The 18,945-nt window shown below is 39.5% G+C and overlaps 1 protein-coding gene across 2 annotated transcripts in view; it reads left to right on the top strand.

Moving 5' to 3' along the window:
- The window catches only part of LOC133146487 (neurexin-3b-like), a 143,362-nt gene that overhangs the window by 47,917 nt on the left and 76,500 nt on the right, over positions 1–18,945 (top strand). For both annotated transcript variants that reach the window (XM_061270285.1, XM_061270283.1), the window contains 8 exons: positions 6,611–6,814; positions 8,062–8,088; positions 9,112–9,231; positions 9,343–9,455; positions 9,988–10,256; positions 10,404–10,594; positions 11,103–11,276; positions 13,167–13,286. In XM_061270285.1, the coding sequence (XP_061126269.1) occupies positions 6,611–6,814; positions 8,062–8,088; positions 9,112–9,231; positions 9,343–9,455; positions 9,988–10,256; positions 10,404–10,594; positions 11,103–11,276; positions 13,167–13,286 (1,218 nt within the window). The remainder of the gene's footprint in view (positions 1–6,610; positions 6,815–8,061; positions 8,089–9,111; positions 9,232–9,342; positions 9,456–9,987; positions 10,257–10,403; positions 10,595–11,102; positions 11,277–13,166; positions 13,287–18,945) is intronic.

Here is an 18,945-nt window from a genome sequence, read left to right as displayed (position 1 = left end):
TTTTAGTCCAAATCAAATCATTCTCCATTTTATCTTATTTCAACTTCAGACGCAACTATTTACTTTATAATCACAAAATAATGATCCATAGTCTTTTTGATTCATAATTCGTAGTCTTCAGCGGGCCACTTATGATTGATTTCATGACACAATGCTTCGGGCCAGTTTAAATTTAGGAATTTGGTCCATATATAAAGCGCACCGGACTATGAGACTTTTGAGAAAATTTTAGGTGCGCCTTATAGACCGGAAAATACGGTAATAGCAATAATGATAATAAAAATAATGAAAAAAATAATAATTATAGTACTGATAATAGTGATAATAATAACAACAATAATAATAGTGACAATAATGATAATGATGATAATAAAAATATTAATAATAACAATACATTGGCTCTTACAGTAAAGACACACATACATACATAAAAAAAATGCTATTTGTGCATTTTGCGCCATGCTCATTTAAAGCAATGAAATAATAAACACTGGCCGTAAAATCGTTTTCTCCCCCCCTTCTTTCTTTTTGCCGTGAATCCAGTGTGGAACCTATTGATGCCTGCCAGCTTACTTCACTTAATCTTGTAACCTAGCAATGAAATTACACACCTTGAAGGGTGTACTTGAAAGGTGAGAAAGGCAACACAATTTTCAAATAAGCTTCCACTGCCTCCACCTTCTAAAGCCTGTAAACAATCTTTAATGACCTGATCCGTGGGGTTGCGGGAACGCGTAGCCGTCGGAAGAAGTGACTACACCGAGGTTACTTTATCGACGTTTGTGCTCGAGAGTCGTCTGCAGACTTCTGCACAGATTCAAAACATCTGCGTGGGGAATTTGATTTTGCGTATGTAGATGTTGTTTACAAGTTATTTAAATGTTGTAATCTTTTATTGATTGTGAGATTTTTGTGGTGAGAGCTCATGCTAAGTATATTCATTTAAGTATGTAAGAAGTTTTATTTTTTTCTCAAAGGGGCTTATATTCATTGGCGGTTTTACGGGGTGGCAAGTGGTGGCAGCTGCCACCCCTACAGTTGTCAATCAAACGATCAATACTAAATTCAAAATTTTATTATAAATGTCTCGATATTGTCTCGGTGGTGTGTATGAATAAATCACCAGTTAAGAATTCACCACCAATTAAAGAAAATTGTGTCTCCATCTGAAGCCCTATTTCTGATCAGGAGAAAGAAATGCCGTCCCTGTCAGCGGCTTGATAATTTGGTGCAGAATATCATTTCAAGGTTTATAACCGAGTATGTCCTTGTACAGCCATTTTCTTTTCATCGGTTTTTCATTTTGTTCAGCTCAGCTGTTGACATTTGAAGGAAGCTATCATACCTGAGTGAGACGACTGAAGTCAGTTTTTCGTATTTACGATTAAGCCCGACATCTTTAGATTCCAGCAAAGAATTAAGTGTTTCAATCCCTGAAAACGATTACTCACCTCTATTCTCCTTGTCTACAATTTCTTGACCTTTGTTTCACTGCCTTCCTCGGGCTTCTCTAGCATCCACTGTCTCACCCCAAAAAAATAAAAATGGCGATAAGCAGTTTTGCAGGAACGTTTATCTCAGCAGATAATGAAAATCACACTTTAAGGTTTGCCCTTGCTACCCGGCAACAACCCAATACGTAGACTTGATAGAACATAAACAGGTGGGTGCGGCCGAGAGAGAATTGTGGGTTTTATTGTACAAAACAATGACAAGCTGTGGAGAAAGATGAATGGTGAGGGGCAGAAACTGTGAACAGCTTAGCGGTCATTCATCTCAATTACCTTCACTATTTCTTTTTTTTCTCTTTTTTTTACTTACTAGTGGCACTGTTGAGATATTTATAGATCAAGAGTAGTTTTAGTTTGAAAAGCCAAAAGTTTAGATTTACAAAAAAAAACTAAAATACAGTGCAGCAAAATTACCGTAATTTTCGGACTATAAATCGCACCGGAGTATAAATCGCACCAGCCATAAAATGCCCAAAAAAGTGAAAAAAAACATATATATGTATATAAGTCGCCCCCCCACCCAAACTATGAAAAGAAACGCGACTTATAGTCCGAAAATTACGGTACGTTTTTTTTTTTTTTCGTTAGGTTACGAAAGCTTGCTGCTCCAAAATATATTTAAATCTTGCCGTAGCCATTTCTGTGTCTGGTTGTTTTTCACTTGAGTGGGGAAGCATGTTAAATGAATCCTTCGTTTACTTCAAGCTTGGACAACCTGCAATTGTCCCGGTTCTAGAAAACCCCTAGGCCTGCAATTTGAATTTTTTTCAATTCCAATTTCTATCATTGAAAACAAGTCTTTTTTTCCTCTGCCCTCTACTCTCAGCTTTGTTCCATTTGTCTTTTAACGCTTATCAACTTCCCACTGCTGAATAATCGTTGAATTGAGTGGAATAATGACTTTCTTATCTTCCACAATATCAAGCGTGTCGCACATTTTTCAAGGCGCATTGGGCAATTCAGCCCTTAGCACAATGCTGCAAGAGGCCTTTTTTTTTTTTTTTTAAATCCTACCTTGAAATCATTTTGTCCTTCTCTTACCAGCTAACGTCCCATCATTTGCAGGGATAATGATAATGAGCTGACATTTTTCTTGCCATGCTAGCTGCTAAAAGTGGCTCAGACAACATACATTTATTGAGCACATGAAGGCCAAAAATCCAGAAGACCAGTGTGGGTGCAGATGAGGAAGAACAAATCATCACCAAGGGATGTCGGAAATACAACCAAGACACATGCTGCGATTTGTTTGCAAGTGTTTACCCACGAGAAAAAAACAAAAACACTCAACCGGTTCGCTGCTGTTATTACGCCACTTGGTACATGATGCTTGTTGCTCCCTAATCCCCATTTGTAATTAAATGTGTGCTTCGGCGCCGCGCTAGGTTATGTAAACCACCACACTGCCATTGTGGCTGTTAACTCCAGTTGTGGAATGAACGATGGGAATGTGCCTCTGCAGTCTTCCCATGCTTCGTGTGCCTTGTCGTCTTTTTCTCCCACCAGTGCACACGGGCTTTTAAACTCTGTTTTTTTCCCCTTCTCGCTCTCACACTGAGCGTGTGCACACGGTGGAAATAAGTGTCTCTTCTGCCATCTGAAAAATTGACAACTCTGCACAAGTCCCACTGGCACGAGGACTTCCCAAGGATTCGAATCAAATTCGAGGAAGCGCAGTGTGTGACATCACTGCCCTTTTGAAAACTCTTGAAGGAGAAAAAGGGTCTGACATTGAAATGACACTAGCTGTGAACATCAGTGGTCATACACTTAACTTGCTTTTGTAATTACCTCCACCCTACAGTCGTTTTTTTTTTTACTGGCCATCTGTAGTTTTTTTGTTTATCGGCCATCTGTAGTGTTTTCTTTGGTCTTAGAATCCTTTTCAGATTGTATATTCCAAACACGCTTCATTGGTCTTCATGCCCGTCTCCAAGTTGCCCACCTTTCTCATCAAATCTATTTTTTACCTTACCTTCACAGCAGCTACAGGCCTTATACTCTGCTGCCCCCTAACGGTGGAATTTATGAATCCTAATGATAATACAGCAATAATAATAATTTATTATATATATATAAAATGTATTATATTATTAACTAGAATTGCAATTTCGGAAGAAATTGCGTGTGAAGGCGAAGGCAGATGTTAATTTACAAACGTTAAGCGTTAAAAATGATGAGCGGGAAGAGTAGAAAGGGAAAATAAATTATTGTGAAATAAATGGGAAAATGTTACAAAAAGGTACAAATGATAAGCGTTAAAAATGAAATGTTACAAATGTTACAAAAAAGGTACAAATGATAAGGGGGAAGAATAAAGAGTAAAATAATTTATGACGCCCAAAGTGGGAATTGAACCCACTACAGGAAACTGGCTCGGGTTGACATTGCCATTAAGAATGAATGGGGAAATAAAAGGCACAAATTTGCTAATTACTTAAAAACGGTAAATGTTATGAACGAGAAAAAAAGTGGCAAGCTTGCCATGAAGTTTTGGAACGTGTGAAAGGTTGAACGAGGTGAATCGGTTGAAGCCTGTGGGAGTAGTTGGATGTCAAAAAAGTGGGAGGAATAAGTTGTTTAATAAAAATAATAATAAAGTAGAATAACAATGTGTGAAGGCCTTCGCCTTCACACAATTATTTAATTAATAATAATAATAATAATAATAATAAAAAATATTATTCCTATTATGTCCTGACATTTTTTTTTTTTATTGTAATGTTTATATATACAAAATTACAATTAATATCCCACACTTCCATAAGTGGGTCAAAATGATTTTCTTTTTTCATTCTAATCAGCTGTGACTTTCACAGGCTGTTTCAGAAGTATCCCATATTACACCACAAAGTAAATAAATTGCGTTTATGGCAATCTCCAAGTACTCAAAATGAGGTATAAACTTCACGAACTAGATGTTTGGTGACTCCACCTGCAACCATCTAACTAACTCCGAAGTGCCACATTGTGCAATAGTATAGGGGTTTTTTTTGAACAACCTAATTCAAAATTGATATCACCAATGCACGACAGAGCTTAGTCACATCACGTGTAAGAAGGTGAGTGAGTGGAATGACGCAAATGCAAATAGTTTGGAAAGGAAAATCACTAGGAAGTAACTTTTCTCCCTCTGGATATTCCTCAAACTGGTGATTTACTAATTTAGGGAAGGTCCCCCCCCCCACCCCCCTCAGCCTTTCTTTGTCCATGACCTTTATGTGTGTGTGTGTCCACACACCAAACTGTGGTTAATCATCACAAGCCGCCATTAATCATACAGTCAACACCTTTTAGGTCAAACGTCTCCTTGTCTTTGGATAATCCATTTTATGGAGGCAGAACCCTTGTGAGATGACATTGAATGACCTTCACTGGTTATGTGGTTAAGCTCAATGTCAGTGTGATTTTGAATCCAGGACTTTCGACGTTGTGGCTTAAAATACAGCAACTGTGCGTATTTATGTCCTAAAGGAAAAAATATATATATTTAGATTGTGCTTTTGTGGCTTGTTTCCGATGCGGGTTATATCTGTCACATGTTGATAAAGCTCTGCGGATTTAGCTCATCCCCATGTAAAGCCTATTCAATGTCTGCTGCACAAAACCGCTTACTGTTTCATATTGACGCCACATCACTGCAGCTTGTGAATTTATATATTCATGTGAATTTATCTCCTGTGAAGCCCAGGAAGACTATTTTTTTTTAATCTCATTCATTGTTGACCTTTTACTAAATTGATGTTTTGGCTTGCAGTGTAACCTAAATACAATAGTATTATTTTTGGAGTGGATGATATGAATGCATTGTTGTTTTCATGAAATGAAAATAAATACAGAATTGTCACGGATATAATGACATAAACACTAACTGCCAAAACAAACGGGGGGAAAAAAAAATGAAAGGTCGCATCAGCTGGACTGTGTGTCATCATTTCAATTGACATTTAAAATGACATTTGCATTGCCGCTTTCACCGAGAAAACTGTGCATGTGTTTCTTAGCATAAATATCTGGATGCAAACATTTTCGCAGCATCCCACAGAGGCTTATTTACATTTTAAAAATGACTCAATTAAAAGCAAAATAATCACACTGTTTTATTCAGAAAGTGCCCCCATTTGTCTGCAGTCTATGCTTAATGCTCACTAATTTTCTGAAAATGGGCCGTGATTAGTTGTGACCTGAGACTATGATGTCATTTTCAGTCGAAAGCAAGTGGCAAAATGGCTGCCCCCTGAGATGGATTAAGCAAAAGAGAGAATTTTGCTGCTTAATTTATATGCCACAAATGTAATATTAATCAGAATGTCGTGGTTAGACTAGTGGGGGCACAATATATTATTGTAAAGTATTTTTTTTTTTTATGTTTCTGCCCCTTTAAGAGCTGCAGTGTTGAAATATGTATTTTATGGATATCCATTTTAATCTGTCTTTCCTCAAGAGATTTCTAGAGCTTGCTCTATCTCCCTCCCCCCTTGCCAACACTAGTTTCGTCTTCCTTTTTTTAGCTCAAGTGAACAGAACAGTCCGTCCAAGTGTCTTGGAACATTCCTGATGTGTTTCAGCATCTTCGTGATCGTGTTTATAATGTTGTAGTCATTTCTAATTGCTTCCATTTGGCAATGACAAACCCCTTTTAAAATATGACACAATTAAAGCAAAGATATAAACAGGAAGTGGCTTGATGATTTAATTTTCTGCGCTCTGAGCGGCACGTGAATGCATCAGACTGCCAGACTTTGATGAATATTGCTGCCACCGTGCATGTTATGTCTCCAAATAAATGGATGCACCAATTCTTATTGCAAATATGTGTACCGTATTTTCCGCACTATAAGGCGCACCGGATTATAAGGCACACCTTCAACGAATGGCCCATTTTAAAACTTTGTCCATATGTAAGGCCCGCGGGCCGGACTTTGGACACGCCTGCTGTAGTGGCTCAATATTGGTCCATATATAAGGCGCACTGTCGGCTTTTGAGAAAATTGGAGGTTTTTAGGTGCGCCTTATAGTGCGGAAAATACAGTACAAATGTTTGTCTCATTACAGTTGAGCATTACTCAAAGCCTCTTTGTGTATCTTTCTCCCTGCAGAGTCATCCATCCTTTCCTATGATGGCAGCATGTACATGAAGGTGGTGATCCCAAATGTGGTGCACACAGAAGCGGAGGATGTCTCACTTCGCTTCATGTCCCAAAGGGCGTTCGGTCTGCTCATGGCAGCCACATCTCGCGAGTCAGCAGACACCTTACGACTGGAGTTGGAGAGCGGAAGGGTCAAACTGACGGTCAACTTAGGTATCGTATACAGACCCACCCGCCTCCCCAAACCCTGGAGCCTGACCTGGATTGGCTTCCTGGGGGAAGTCTTTTTTTTTTTTTGTTCATGCATTTTCTTCCGTCTTGCCTTATTTTTTGGGTGCAGACTTCAAATCAGACCTAACACATACTAAACCAGTTTATGTAGTTGCATGTTTTTCTGACTTGCCTTGGCTGTATTTTTATCTGGCCTTGTCTTTGGAGATTGCTCCATTCACCAATCTAACACTCAATTTGTCTGCTGCTGATCATGGCATCATTTCTTCATTTCAAATCTTTACAGAATGATCTCATATTTCTTTGCAACCTTAGAAATAATCGATTGCAGGAAACATTTTAGTGCTTCCACATTGGTCTCCATTCTTGATATGTGGGTTTGTTACTTTTTTTAACCCCCCTTTTTTTTAAAATCCTTCTCATAGCAAATTCCTCCATGAGTGACTCTCTTGGTTTAGTTAACATTTCCAATGCCTCGCACAAAGATGGCACTCACCCCTTCAAAGGCCCCGAGCCTGCGGCCCGCCTGACAAACAGCTCGATGCCACAGCACCTGGTGCACCTACGGATGAATCGTGACACAATTTTTAGACGATAATCATCTGACAGGTAGCTGCTAATAACTCCCACTAGACACATTTCAATATTTCTAAAGCATGTTCATTCAAGCACTCAAATGTAAACTTCCCATTGCAGCAAATATATAGTTGGTACCTTCTGAATTGGCATCAACGGGACTTCTGTAAGGTGTCGGTGCTGCGTGGCTCGAGGGTGTTTGCTCCCACTTTTCTGTAGCGGTTGACGGCACATGACTTGTCCGGTCACATGAATTTCAAACTGCACTCTCCAACTCGAGGTGCAATATTCATATCATAGCATCACACCAATCAGTGCAAAATAGTTTTTTTTTTAATATATATTGCATAGTTGAGCATGATAACAATATTTTGCTTCTATTGTAAAATTGATGCAGCCATTAAATTCCAGACGGATATTTTTCAAAATAAAATTGATGTTGCCTCAATTAAATCATACACATAATATTTGTGTTATTATTAAAAATACCGAACAGAATTGGATTCTCAATTCCATTATTAGGCCAATTTAAATGGCCGCTGGCATCATGTGACCGTCCCCAGAAGGTGGCCTTATTTTACACTTGGATGTCTGCAGCTGTAACTTTGAAGGATGCAAATTCATCTGTCACTTATTCTCCCCTCCCCATCTAGACTGTGTCAGGATAAACTGTAACACCAGTAAGTCAACATTCTTCTTCTGGAGCCTTCCTTCCTTCCTTCCTTCCTTCGATAAATGTTTGATTAGAAGCGCCTGCGTGCCAGTTGCAAAAGGGCTGAGATGTATGCATGCGGGGGACTGATAAGAGGATTTCGCAGATAAGGAGTAATAGCCAAGAGATCAAAGTTATGCAAATCGGACTTAATATTCTCCATATATATTTAATGGCCCATTTTAGGAATTAATTCAGTAGACAACTTTTTAATACTTCCCTGTATGCTCACTGGAATAACTCTGCATTTGTTTTTCCAATTATATTGTGCTAATCGCAGTTTATTTTTTTTCAACACTGTATTTAAGATACAATTGCTGTGAATAACGTAAGACGAGAACCCTCCATTTGGTTTTACCTGTATTTTTTTATGAATAGGACTTGAATTTTTGGTACCCAAAAACCACACAATGGTCAACCAAATGATGCAAAAAGTGAATCATACAGAAATAAGAACCTTCTGCGAGACATAAAGGAGACTCTTATAGGTCACAATAATTAGTCAGGGGTGTGTAGACTTTTTATATCCTCTGTGTACAATTAAATCCCCAAACTAATAATCCAGCTGTAACTATAATTCTATTGTAGAAACCAAAATGAAGATGCGTTAATCAACTCTTGTCATGATACAAGCGCTCCCTCTAACGTTCAGCGATTCGAATGTCCCTTTGCCTCCCTGATTGGTTTCCTCATTAACTATTCATGTTATGATAATCTGTCATTTGTAATTTGACTGAAAGAAGGGTGAACATTTGGGAATGGAGAGATGCAATTAAACTATATCGGTGGTGGGAATGAGCTAACTGGAGACAAGATAGAGATCATTTATCTCAATTTATCATTTTTTTTTGCATGAGTAACAGAAAACGGGCCGTTGCGTTTTAAAAGTGCTCGGGAAAATAATCACTATTTAGATATAGGTTGATGTGAGAGATATTTTTGTTTGTTGCACACCTGCCTAACCAACTGACTAACTAGTGGTCCTCTTCAGGCAAAGGTCCTGAGGCTCTTTATGCTGGACAAAAGCTCAACGACAACGAGTGGCACTCGGTGCGAGTTGCCCGTCGGGGTAAATTCATCAAGCTCATTGTGGATGACGACATGGCCGAAGGTATTTTCTGATTTTTTTTTTATTTATTCTAGATGTCTTTTGTTGTGTTTCTGTTTATGATTATGTATACTGATATTTTTAGTCTCTTACGCCTTTCCTCTTGACTTTTAGGCCTGATGGTAGGCGATCACACCCGTCTCGAGTTCAACAATGTGGAGACGGGCATCCTTACCGAGAGGCGCTTTGTGTCCTCCGCGCCGTCTTCATTTATAGGACACCTCCAGGTAATCAAGTCCAAATCTCGTTCATCAAACTCTGGCCTGCGGGCCAAATTTGGCCCGTGAAGACAAATTGTGCATCGACTAAAATTCCAAATTGTCTTCATTTTTAAAAAATATAATAATACATAAAAATATAATAATTTCTAGCAATTTTTATTACATTCATCTTTTTAAAAATTTTAACTGTTAATCAAACTCTGGCCCGCGGGCCAACTTTGGCCCGGCGTGTAATTATATTCGGCCCGTGAAGACAAATTGTGCATCGACTTTGTGTCAATACTAAAATTCCAAATTGTCTTCACTTTTAAAAAATATAGTAATAGTATATAAAAATATAATAATTTCTAGCATTTTTTTATTACATTCATCTTTTTAAAAATTTGAACAGTTCATGCTACTCTCTGATTTCATAAGTAGTTATTAATCATTTTATTGTGTAGCCGAGCCTGTAAATAATATGAGATCTATTTGGATTGACAGTCATAATAATATCTTTGACTACGATGTGCTGATTAAATGAATAATTCCCCCTCAGGGCCTCAAATTCAACGGTATGCAGTACATCGACATGTGCAAGAACGGCGACATTGACTTCTGCGAACTCAACGCCCGTTTTGGCATGCGCTTCATCATTGCCGACCCGGTGACTTTCAAGACCAAGGGCAGTTACCTGGGCTTGGCCACTCTGCAGGCTTACAGCACAATGCACCTCTTCTTTCAATTCAAAACCACCTCTCCCGATGGCTTCATCCTCTTTAACAGCGGCGACGGGAGCGACTTTATTGCTGTCGAACTGGTCAAAGGGTGAGTTGGGAGATCGTCCACAGAGGATCGTTACAACGATGTCGTCGATGAGTTGACCTCTCGAAATGTTCCCGTTGCAGAACGTTTTCCATTACCGTTCATTTGTTCCAGGAAGAGGATATTAATCCCGCACTGCTTGTATCACAGGTTCATCCACTATGTGTTTGATCTTGGGAATGGCCCGAGTCTCTTAAAGGGCAACAGCGACAACTCGCTGAATGATAACCAGTGGCATAACGTGGTGATCACACGAGATGCTTCCAATACGCACACACTCAAAGTGGACGCCAAGTCGGTCACGCAGAATGTCAACGGAGCAAAGAACCTTGATTTGAAAGGTAATCTGTGAAATTAAAAAAAATATTATTTCAATCGAAAATGAGTGTAACAAAATATACGTCAGGAAATAACCAGTATAATTACGACAGCATCTAAACACCATCGTAGCCATGGCAACCATCTTCACCTTTGGTGAAATAAATTATTATTGGACCTGCCTGGACACTTTCCGTTTATCAGTACGGATGTTAATAGACTTTTAGAACACAAATGTGTTTTATGTAGTCTGCAACCCTTTGGCAACACTGTTTGGTTTGTAATTACCACGGGGACAAAGACATTTATATTTCACTACATCAGGGGGAGTATGAAAGAAAGGAATAAAACAAAGCTAAATGAAATGCAGTGTAATGTCATTTTAATTATTACGATTGTGCATAATTATCACGAGGCTGTAAGGAACGATTCAGAACGACTTCTCTCCATCTCTGGAAAGCCCCCCGTGACTTGTTTAGTGAAATAATAAGTCACCGCTAATGATGCTCATTTACCTTCATCTCGCTTTAGGTGATCTGTTTGTCGGAGGTCTGGGACCTAACATGTATCAGAACCTCCCCAAGCTGGTGGTTTCTCGTGAAGGCTTCCAGGGTTGTTTGGCCTCAGTTGACCTCAACGGCCGCCTGCCGGATCTCATCAACGATGCCCTTTTCCGTAGTGGGCAGATTGAACGGGGCTGTGAAGGTACAAATTGCCTGTAGCCTGTTACAAAATGATCTGGCTAATTAGAAGTGTTTTCCGGAAGCTTCTTTTAATACTGCTTACTTGACAACCCCCCTCTCCCTCTTACTTTTATTCATTGTTTGAGAATATTTCTGCTTGAATATTTTCCTTTTTTGCTAAAAGTTGTTATTTAATAAGCAAGAAATGTTGGCGCAGTAATGAATTGGAAAAAATAGGGCTCATTGCCAGTAATGTAAACATAATGATTAATACAATATGTTCTCAATACCTCTAGAGGGCGATATAATAACAATAGACAGACTTTAATTGAAAAAATAAATAAATATTGGGCTGGATTTGCATTTTACTGAAGGTTTTATTCCAGCTCTCAATACGCTTTGCAATGCCTCTTCTAACATCTTCCCCTTTGTTTCTTTTTTTTTTAAACTACAACTATATTTTTTCCTGCTCTTACAAAGTTGGTTTCACCAAAGCCGATCTGCAAGGTAGAGGGCTAAACTTGGCGTCTTAGCTTGCCTGAAAGTCTGCAGTGTGAAATGCATCACGGGTGTCAACGAGGCAATCTTGCCCCTTTAGTGTCGTAGAGACAAAAACAAAACGGAAAAGGGGGCTGTGAGAGAACATTAAAAAAAAAAAAATGGACAAAAGTATTAGTACTGATGGCCATCTTTACAACTACAAATTTGGAAAAGGTCAATCATTTAAAAGCAGTTCAAAACATCATGTCATTGAACCTTATTATTAAGGAGTATAGAAAAAAAATCTCGTCAATACCATTGGTGTCAGAAAGCTAGCAAGTAATAAAGTCCAAAATCAATGACTCACATCTATAAACACATTTCTGATGAAATAAAAGGCTTGGTGGTTACCCATAATGCATTGCACTGTACTGTATTTTCAGAATGCAAACTTGATGTTTTCTACTTTAGTGTGTTATTCCAAAATCTTAACTTGCATTTGTCTTCCATTACTTGTATTTTTATTTTTATTTTATTTCACTGTCTTTACTATTTTCTTTTCAGATTTCCATCCAGTGTCTGCCTTGATTTTGATTTGAGCGGTTATAAGTGTGAACTCATACTTTTCTGAATTCCCACTATATGTAAACAAAAATCAAAGCTACCATTTATTAAGTGTTGCAGGGTATTAAACGCACCTCTAGTTTCACTTGGAATAGTTTTTGGGCTAAAATGCATACTAGATATTCACTGTAGTCTTTTTTTTCTTTCTATCGTGCCTCATTAAATCTAAGTCGACATGTCCATTGTGTATTCTTAAAGAAAAAATGTTTGAGAAAAGCTAATTGAGAGCCTGTTCTCACTAGAATTTAGCAGTCAGAAAATCAAGATAGCATATACAAATCCAATTATAAAAATGAATATAGTGTTCTAGTAACGCCTGGCAATTTTGTCTCAAAGTAATATTTAAGCATTTCTGTTTTCAAAAATCCTCCCACTAAATCCTTGTGAGAATACTCGTAACATATTTTGTCATTTTATGAGTTTATTCGCCGTTTTGTCTTGCTTGTTCATCGAGGAAATGCAACACTTGAAGTTTTACTCGGATAAAACTTCTGAAACCCGTCGGAATGAAAAAAATTGCATGCGTGTCCACTTGTGCAGAATTAAGAAATGATCTGAGATGTTGACAATGTCACCATAAGAAAAGCACCAGGAACATATTCAGAATTGTAAAAGGACTCAAGCGATTGAATCATGTTTTTTTTCTTTTTTTTAAACCCTGGTTTCTTCTGGTGACACTGCTTCTTCTTCTTCTACTGTACATATTTATTTCTAGACTACCTCTCTTCTGCATGGCTCCTACTACTTGATTATATTTCAAAATTATTTTGGTGACACTTCCTAAGCTCTACTTCTTTCCCATTTGCAGGCCCGAGCACCACCTGCCAGGAGGACTCCTGTGCCAACATGGGTGTGTGCATCCAACAGTGGGAGAACTTCACTTGCGACTGCTCCATGACTTCTTATTCAGGGACTCATTGCAATGACCGTGAGTACTGCCTTGTTCTACTCTACCTTCAAAACCGCAATTGCAGATCTTTGTGGATTGCACAAAGACATTCATAAACATCTGAGGCCTTTGGAGTGTTTGGAAAGAGTTTCTAATGTGCACATATTGTTTTAGAAGTATGACGAGAAATATTTAGATCTGCTGACAGTCTCATCTTTTATTGCAATTAAGGCTCTTGAATCTTTGTTGGACTATTCTTGATGTTCCTGTGTGGATTTGGCTTCTTCTCACTTGAAAAAATAAAAGAAACATGCATAGTAGCTGAATTCAAGTCTAGTTGTGCTTTTCGGTGTGTCACCACTAGGGGGCACTAGATGCATATGCAGGACTACGCACTGTCCCTCGGTGCTGAGAGAAAATGAGATACAATCCCTGGAGCATGAAATCAGATTTCCTGCTACTTTCCTCCACTGCCTCGTCTCTTGTTCAGGCTTCTTGCTCTACCTGTCCCAAGTGTGTCCCCACGGCTCATTCACTCTCCGGGATAAATTGCAAGATGACAGTAAAAACCAAATCAAATTTACTGCAATACCTTTTTATTTTTAGTCAAATTCAGCAAATACGTATCAAATGTGGATAATAGGAGGCATATTTTGTCTTGCGTGTTTGCTTTCTGGCTTTTTATTCACTGAGCACATTGCTTTGAGAGGCTTTCTAATTAGCAGTGTAGGGGGTGCACTGTAGCTTCACTCTCCGCCCCCTCCTCCCTAATAGCCTGGCAGCAAATGGCAGTAATTGTCTGCTTCCCTGACTCCATCCATCCTATGAACATTTTTGCCAGTAAAGGGTCCCTTCGTTGCAGGCAAGAGCGCTCTAGGTGGCTGAACGTGTGGAGTAAATCTAAGCAGCCAGGAACATTCTACGCTCAGATTCCTCATGTGTGGTCCCCGCTTTGCGATTGTGGATGTGTTACTCACGAGAAGAAGACACAAAGCAAGATTTTAGGGTTTTGTGCCCACTTGGCTCACTGAGTTTATGATAGTCCTCCCACTCTGTGTCATTGCATACCCATCACTGATTTTGGCAACAAACTGTCACATTACATGACTACCGTATTTTCCGCACTATAAGGCGCACCTAAAAACCTCCAATTTTCTCAAAAGCCGCCTTATAATCAGGTGCGCCTTATATATGGACCAATATTGAGCCACTACAGCAGGCGTGTCCAAAGTCAGGCCCGTGGGCCAAACGTATATATCTTATATATGGAAAAAGTTTTAAAATGGGCCATTCATTGAAGGTGCGCCTTATAATCCGGTGCACCTTATAGTGCGGAAAATACGGTACTTCAGAATTACATTTAAGCCACATGGGAGCGGTCGGAAAAACAAAAGTAGCGGGGACTTCTCTTCCCTTCCACATCCAGAGCAATTACTCAACTTACGTAACTGAATTATCACTGCAAAGGTCACAGCATTGTTTACCCAGTCAGGGACGTGGTAAACAAAGAGGAAGACAGAGCACAGAACCAGTAAACTAACGCTGACAGTTATTGATTCTGCTTGTACGGATGTCGTTATCATGAACCTTTGTTATTATACGATAAATCTTGAGTTGTCAGGGAGTGTACGTACGCATTGATGCATAATGAGGCTTTATTAAACTCGCCGTCCACTAGCTGCATCATACAGTTAGATCGTTGATGAAGATGAAGATCGCTTATGTCAGCGACCAACAGTACAGTTTCAGAGGTTCGGGGGTTTTACATTTTCCATTAAAGATGCTGGGAAGTCAATTCTTGTACCAGTCAGTACCATATATATTTTTTTAATTTCCTTTTTTTAGAAATAGTCTGGAAAAGGACTTGCATGCTAAGCCGATTTTGGTGTTGGAGGAGAGATGAGTGGATTAAAAAAAAATCTAATGCACTCAATCTTGTAGAAAGGCTTCTCAGAAAAGTAGGAACTGCTGTTTTTCATTTAAGTGTAACAGCCAGTTTTATTTTTATTTTATTTTTTTAAGTAGTGGGTTTGCACGGTTGACTTTAGTGATGCTTCATTCACTCACCTCCAGTGAGAGGCTCAGTTCTAAGTCCCCTTCTGTTTTCACTTGTAGCAGCAGGCAAGCCAATTCTTGCAAGGCAGTGCTTTGAAACAGTAGCCCATAACTTTGCCCCTACCTAGTAGGACGACTGTAATGGACTCTATGTGGGGGGTCAGTGCTGCATCCATTAGTTGCCTGCAGATAGGCAAAAATTTTCTTTTAACTGGCTCATTTAAATTTGAGCACGTTCGCCCCGTTTTTAGCCTCACAGCAGTGACTGACCAGTGCACAACTGGATTCATTCAAAAAAACTTTTGTTGCTTTTAAATCATTTAATGCTCTTGCCATGTTTCACCTTTTTTTTTTTTTTTTTTTTTAATTGGTGAGCTGTAGTGTGTTGAGCCTTTAACCCAAATATAACTAGTGAATGTTTTCCTATCGGTAGAGGTGGGATAAATAAAAACAGGCTTGTGGAAACATTCGATAAAATTCATCTCGTGATGTCCAGCCTCTTTCAGCAAGCATGGGAAATGTTCTATTGCGAAAGAGAGAGGGGAGGAATGATTGAGCTACGGACATTACAGAGCGTTACGATGAGGGGCGTCCATCTGTTTTGGTGCCAGGCGCATAACCTTGAGACTACTGGAGCGTTCCCAGGAGCCGCCTTTCCTCTCGCTGACTGAGAGCCCGGCTGCAGACGCATCCATCAACACTTATTCCAGGACACATTTCAGGAGCCCCGGCGACACGTAGAAATCATCCAATCAATACTTTGAACGCCTTGCTAGAATTTAGGTTTAGGGCAGCTACTTGTCATGTGTTAGCTAGCATCTCAATAATCAAGTTGCATGTGATTTTTACGTTGATACCTGCTTGTGTATATCTGGCAAGCACAAGAAGAGGTTGCAGGTTCTCATCAGCCTCTCCTATCTTTGCCGCCTCTGCAGGTTGATAAACCTTTGCAGTGCGGCGGATATGTTTCGAAGGCCACCCAAATAGAAGTAATTTGTCAGAGGCAGACAGCATTCTCACTTTGCACTCAATTGCATGAGCAAGTACAAACGATAAACTTCCCGTCCTGGCTGCAGCATAAAAGATTATGAGTTGGACTCATTCTGTTGCAAGCCTCTACTTCTTTTTTTTACATTAAGAGACAATATTGGTAATTAGTATTTATTATTTGTAAAGCAGGTAGGTAGGTGGGAAACTTGAGTCCTCATTCATGTTTTTTTTTTTCAATAAAAGCAATTTCAAACTTTTGAATACAAACTAGCCCTTATATCATGCTCACTTTACAACCCTATTTTGTTCCTGGCTGTGTTAATGAACCATGCAGGAGGTCTTGGATATTTAATGCTCGCAAAAGTTCCCGAAAGACAACCTGGCTAAGGTGATGTACGACGGTAGCGCGTCATCCTCGATTGTACCTTTGCAGCCAAGCGTTTCATAAGCACATGCTTTCCTTTTCTTTGCCAAAAAAAACTTTTTCTTTTGGAGCAAATCTGCTCTGACAGCACGTTGCGTAATTTTCCGTTACTTATATCGGAGTGTGTTTCCCGTTTTGGGAGCTGGGAGGGAAAGACACCCAAAGCAGGGGAACGACCCGGATTCTGACGTCAGCCATAACGCTCTAATACTACAGTGTTAAAAATGACGCTGACCAAATGCGTGATCGTCATCATCTCCCTGCTAAGTATCATCTTCTCACTTTAAGCTCTTCGGCTGTTTTTCACAGGCCATCTTGCGCGGTTCTCATACTTTGCTTTTCGAGTTATTTCCAGAGTTTGATGCCTGCAGTCATTGTCATGTTGTTTCATTACGCAACAATCTCAGATGGAACTCGTAGAACTGGATTGTACCAACAGGCAGTGGAGTCAAAGCCTTAAGGCATGTTGTGGTATCAGACCGATGCTCAAGTACTCAATTCCTGGATATTCATTGATACCGATACCGAGCAACAATACCAATTGTGCTTTTGATACATAAAATCTGATTTTTTAACCTATTTTAAAGCCCTTTATATTCTGATACAGCAGTTTTCCTCAAAATTAATGGAAATGTTCTATTTTTCTTGCTCGTGATCATAAAACACCCACAATAGGTGATATTGGTATCGGCCAACATGGCAAGTACCGATACCATGACCCTTTGCTGTGCATAATTAAATCTTAATCAGCACACTTTGTACGCGAGTAATTTGAGCAGCGTTTCAAACAAAGTGAGTCATCGAGACAAAACATGACATTTCTCGAATGGTTTGTATTTATTATCTAAAGGTCTGAATGATGAGTAATTCTTGATTAGATTCACGTCGGATAGTTTTATCCTTGCCTTGTTTATTGTTCGTGTGACCTAATCAAATGTTGAAATTTGATCCCATAGGTTGCAAATATTGTTTAATATCAGTTTGATATTATTTTTTAAAAGATCCATTTTATTTATACTTTATACTCAGTTCACACATGCACACACGTGCAAACGCACACACCTGCAAAGTAGGACACTGATGCCATTTAGAATACTATCCCATGTGACCAATGCTGACATGAATTTGCTGGTTGACAAGGGACCCAATTACAGCCGCTCTTCCACAGAACCCCCCACCCTCCCTCATGTGTCACGGAGGAAATAGTGGAATGTGTCATGGTGAACATGTGTGTTTTTTTTTTAAATGTGTGTGTAGCAGTGTTGGTGTCCTCTCACGGCTGTGATAAATACTTGGGTCAAATGCATCACTGTAACTGTGAAAGTAATTCAAGCAGACTGCTGTCAGTCTGGAGATGCCCGATACATGTCGGACCTGACGTCCATGCACACCAGAGTGTTGGCATTTGGTCATCTTAGTTCTAACGACATATTACAAATATTAGCCATACAAACTCTTTGTCATGTACCGTATTTTCCACACTATAAGACGCACCTAAAAACCTCCAATTTTCTCAAAAGTGCGCTTTATAATCCAGTACGCCTTATATATGGACCAATATGGATTCGGGGATGAGGACTAATTTATTAAAGTAAGCTTTACGTGTTTATTATGTGTGTTGTGTGATATTAACGTTTGAGCAACGTTGAGTTATTGATAGATTGTTATTGTTTTCACTATTTCGAGTGTTACTATATTGTGATAGCATTTGAGCAAGGTTGAGTTATTTATTCTATGCGCCTTATAATCCGGTGCGCTTTATATATGGATGACGTTTTAAAATGGACCATTCCTTGAAGGTGCGCCTTATAATCCGGTGCGCCTTATAGTGCGGAAAATACGGTATGTGTTGCAGCGTCCAGGTGCTGCAAAGGAAAAACGTGCCATGCCTGTTTTATCGCAGGCTATTTTCAAAACTTGTTTACTTCAGCGTGCCCTCGCTCTTGTGCCCCACTTCTTGAAATGTCTCCACAGCAACATGAGCCCCACGCACGGCCAGCGCCGTTTGTTTTGCCTCCCTCCCTCGCTCGCTCTTGCGAATCAAACCATCTTCTCACCAAAGTGTCCGGCGCAATAAACGTGTCTTCCGTCGGCGGTGTAATGCTTTTGAAAGGCTTTGCGTGCATTTTTGAGGCAAGCTCAGGGGGGGGGGGGGAGCACGCTGGGATGTCATATGTGCCATCGTAGCATGGGAGAAGATGGCTGAGCGTGCCAGGACATTCTTTTTTC

The sequence above is a fragment of the Syngnathus typhle genome, linkage group LG22 (assembly GCF_033458585.1).
Source record: "Syngnathus typhle isolate RoL2023-S1 ecotype Sweden linkage group LG22, RoL_Styp_1.0, whole genome shotgun sequence".
Classification (NCBI taxonomy): domain Eukaryota; kingdom Metazoa; phylum Chordata; class Actinopteri; order Syngnathiformes; family Syngnathidae; genus Syngnathus; species Syngnathus typhle.
The sequence above is the reverse complement of the archived record's forward strand: the minus strand, read 5'-3'. Positions and strand labels throughout refer to the sequence as shown.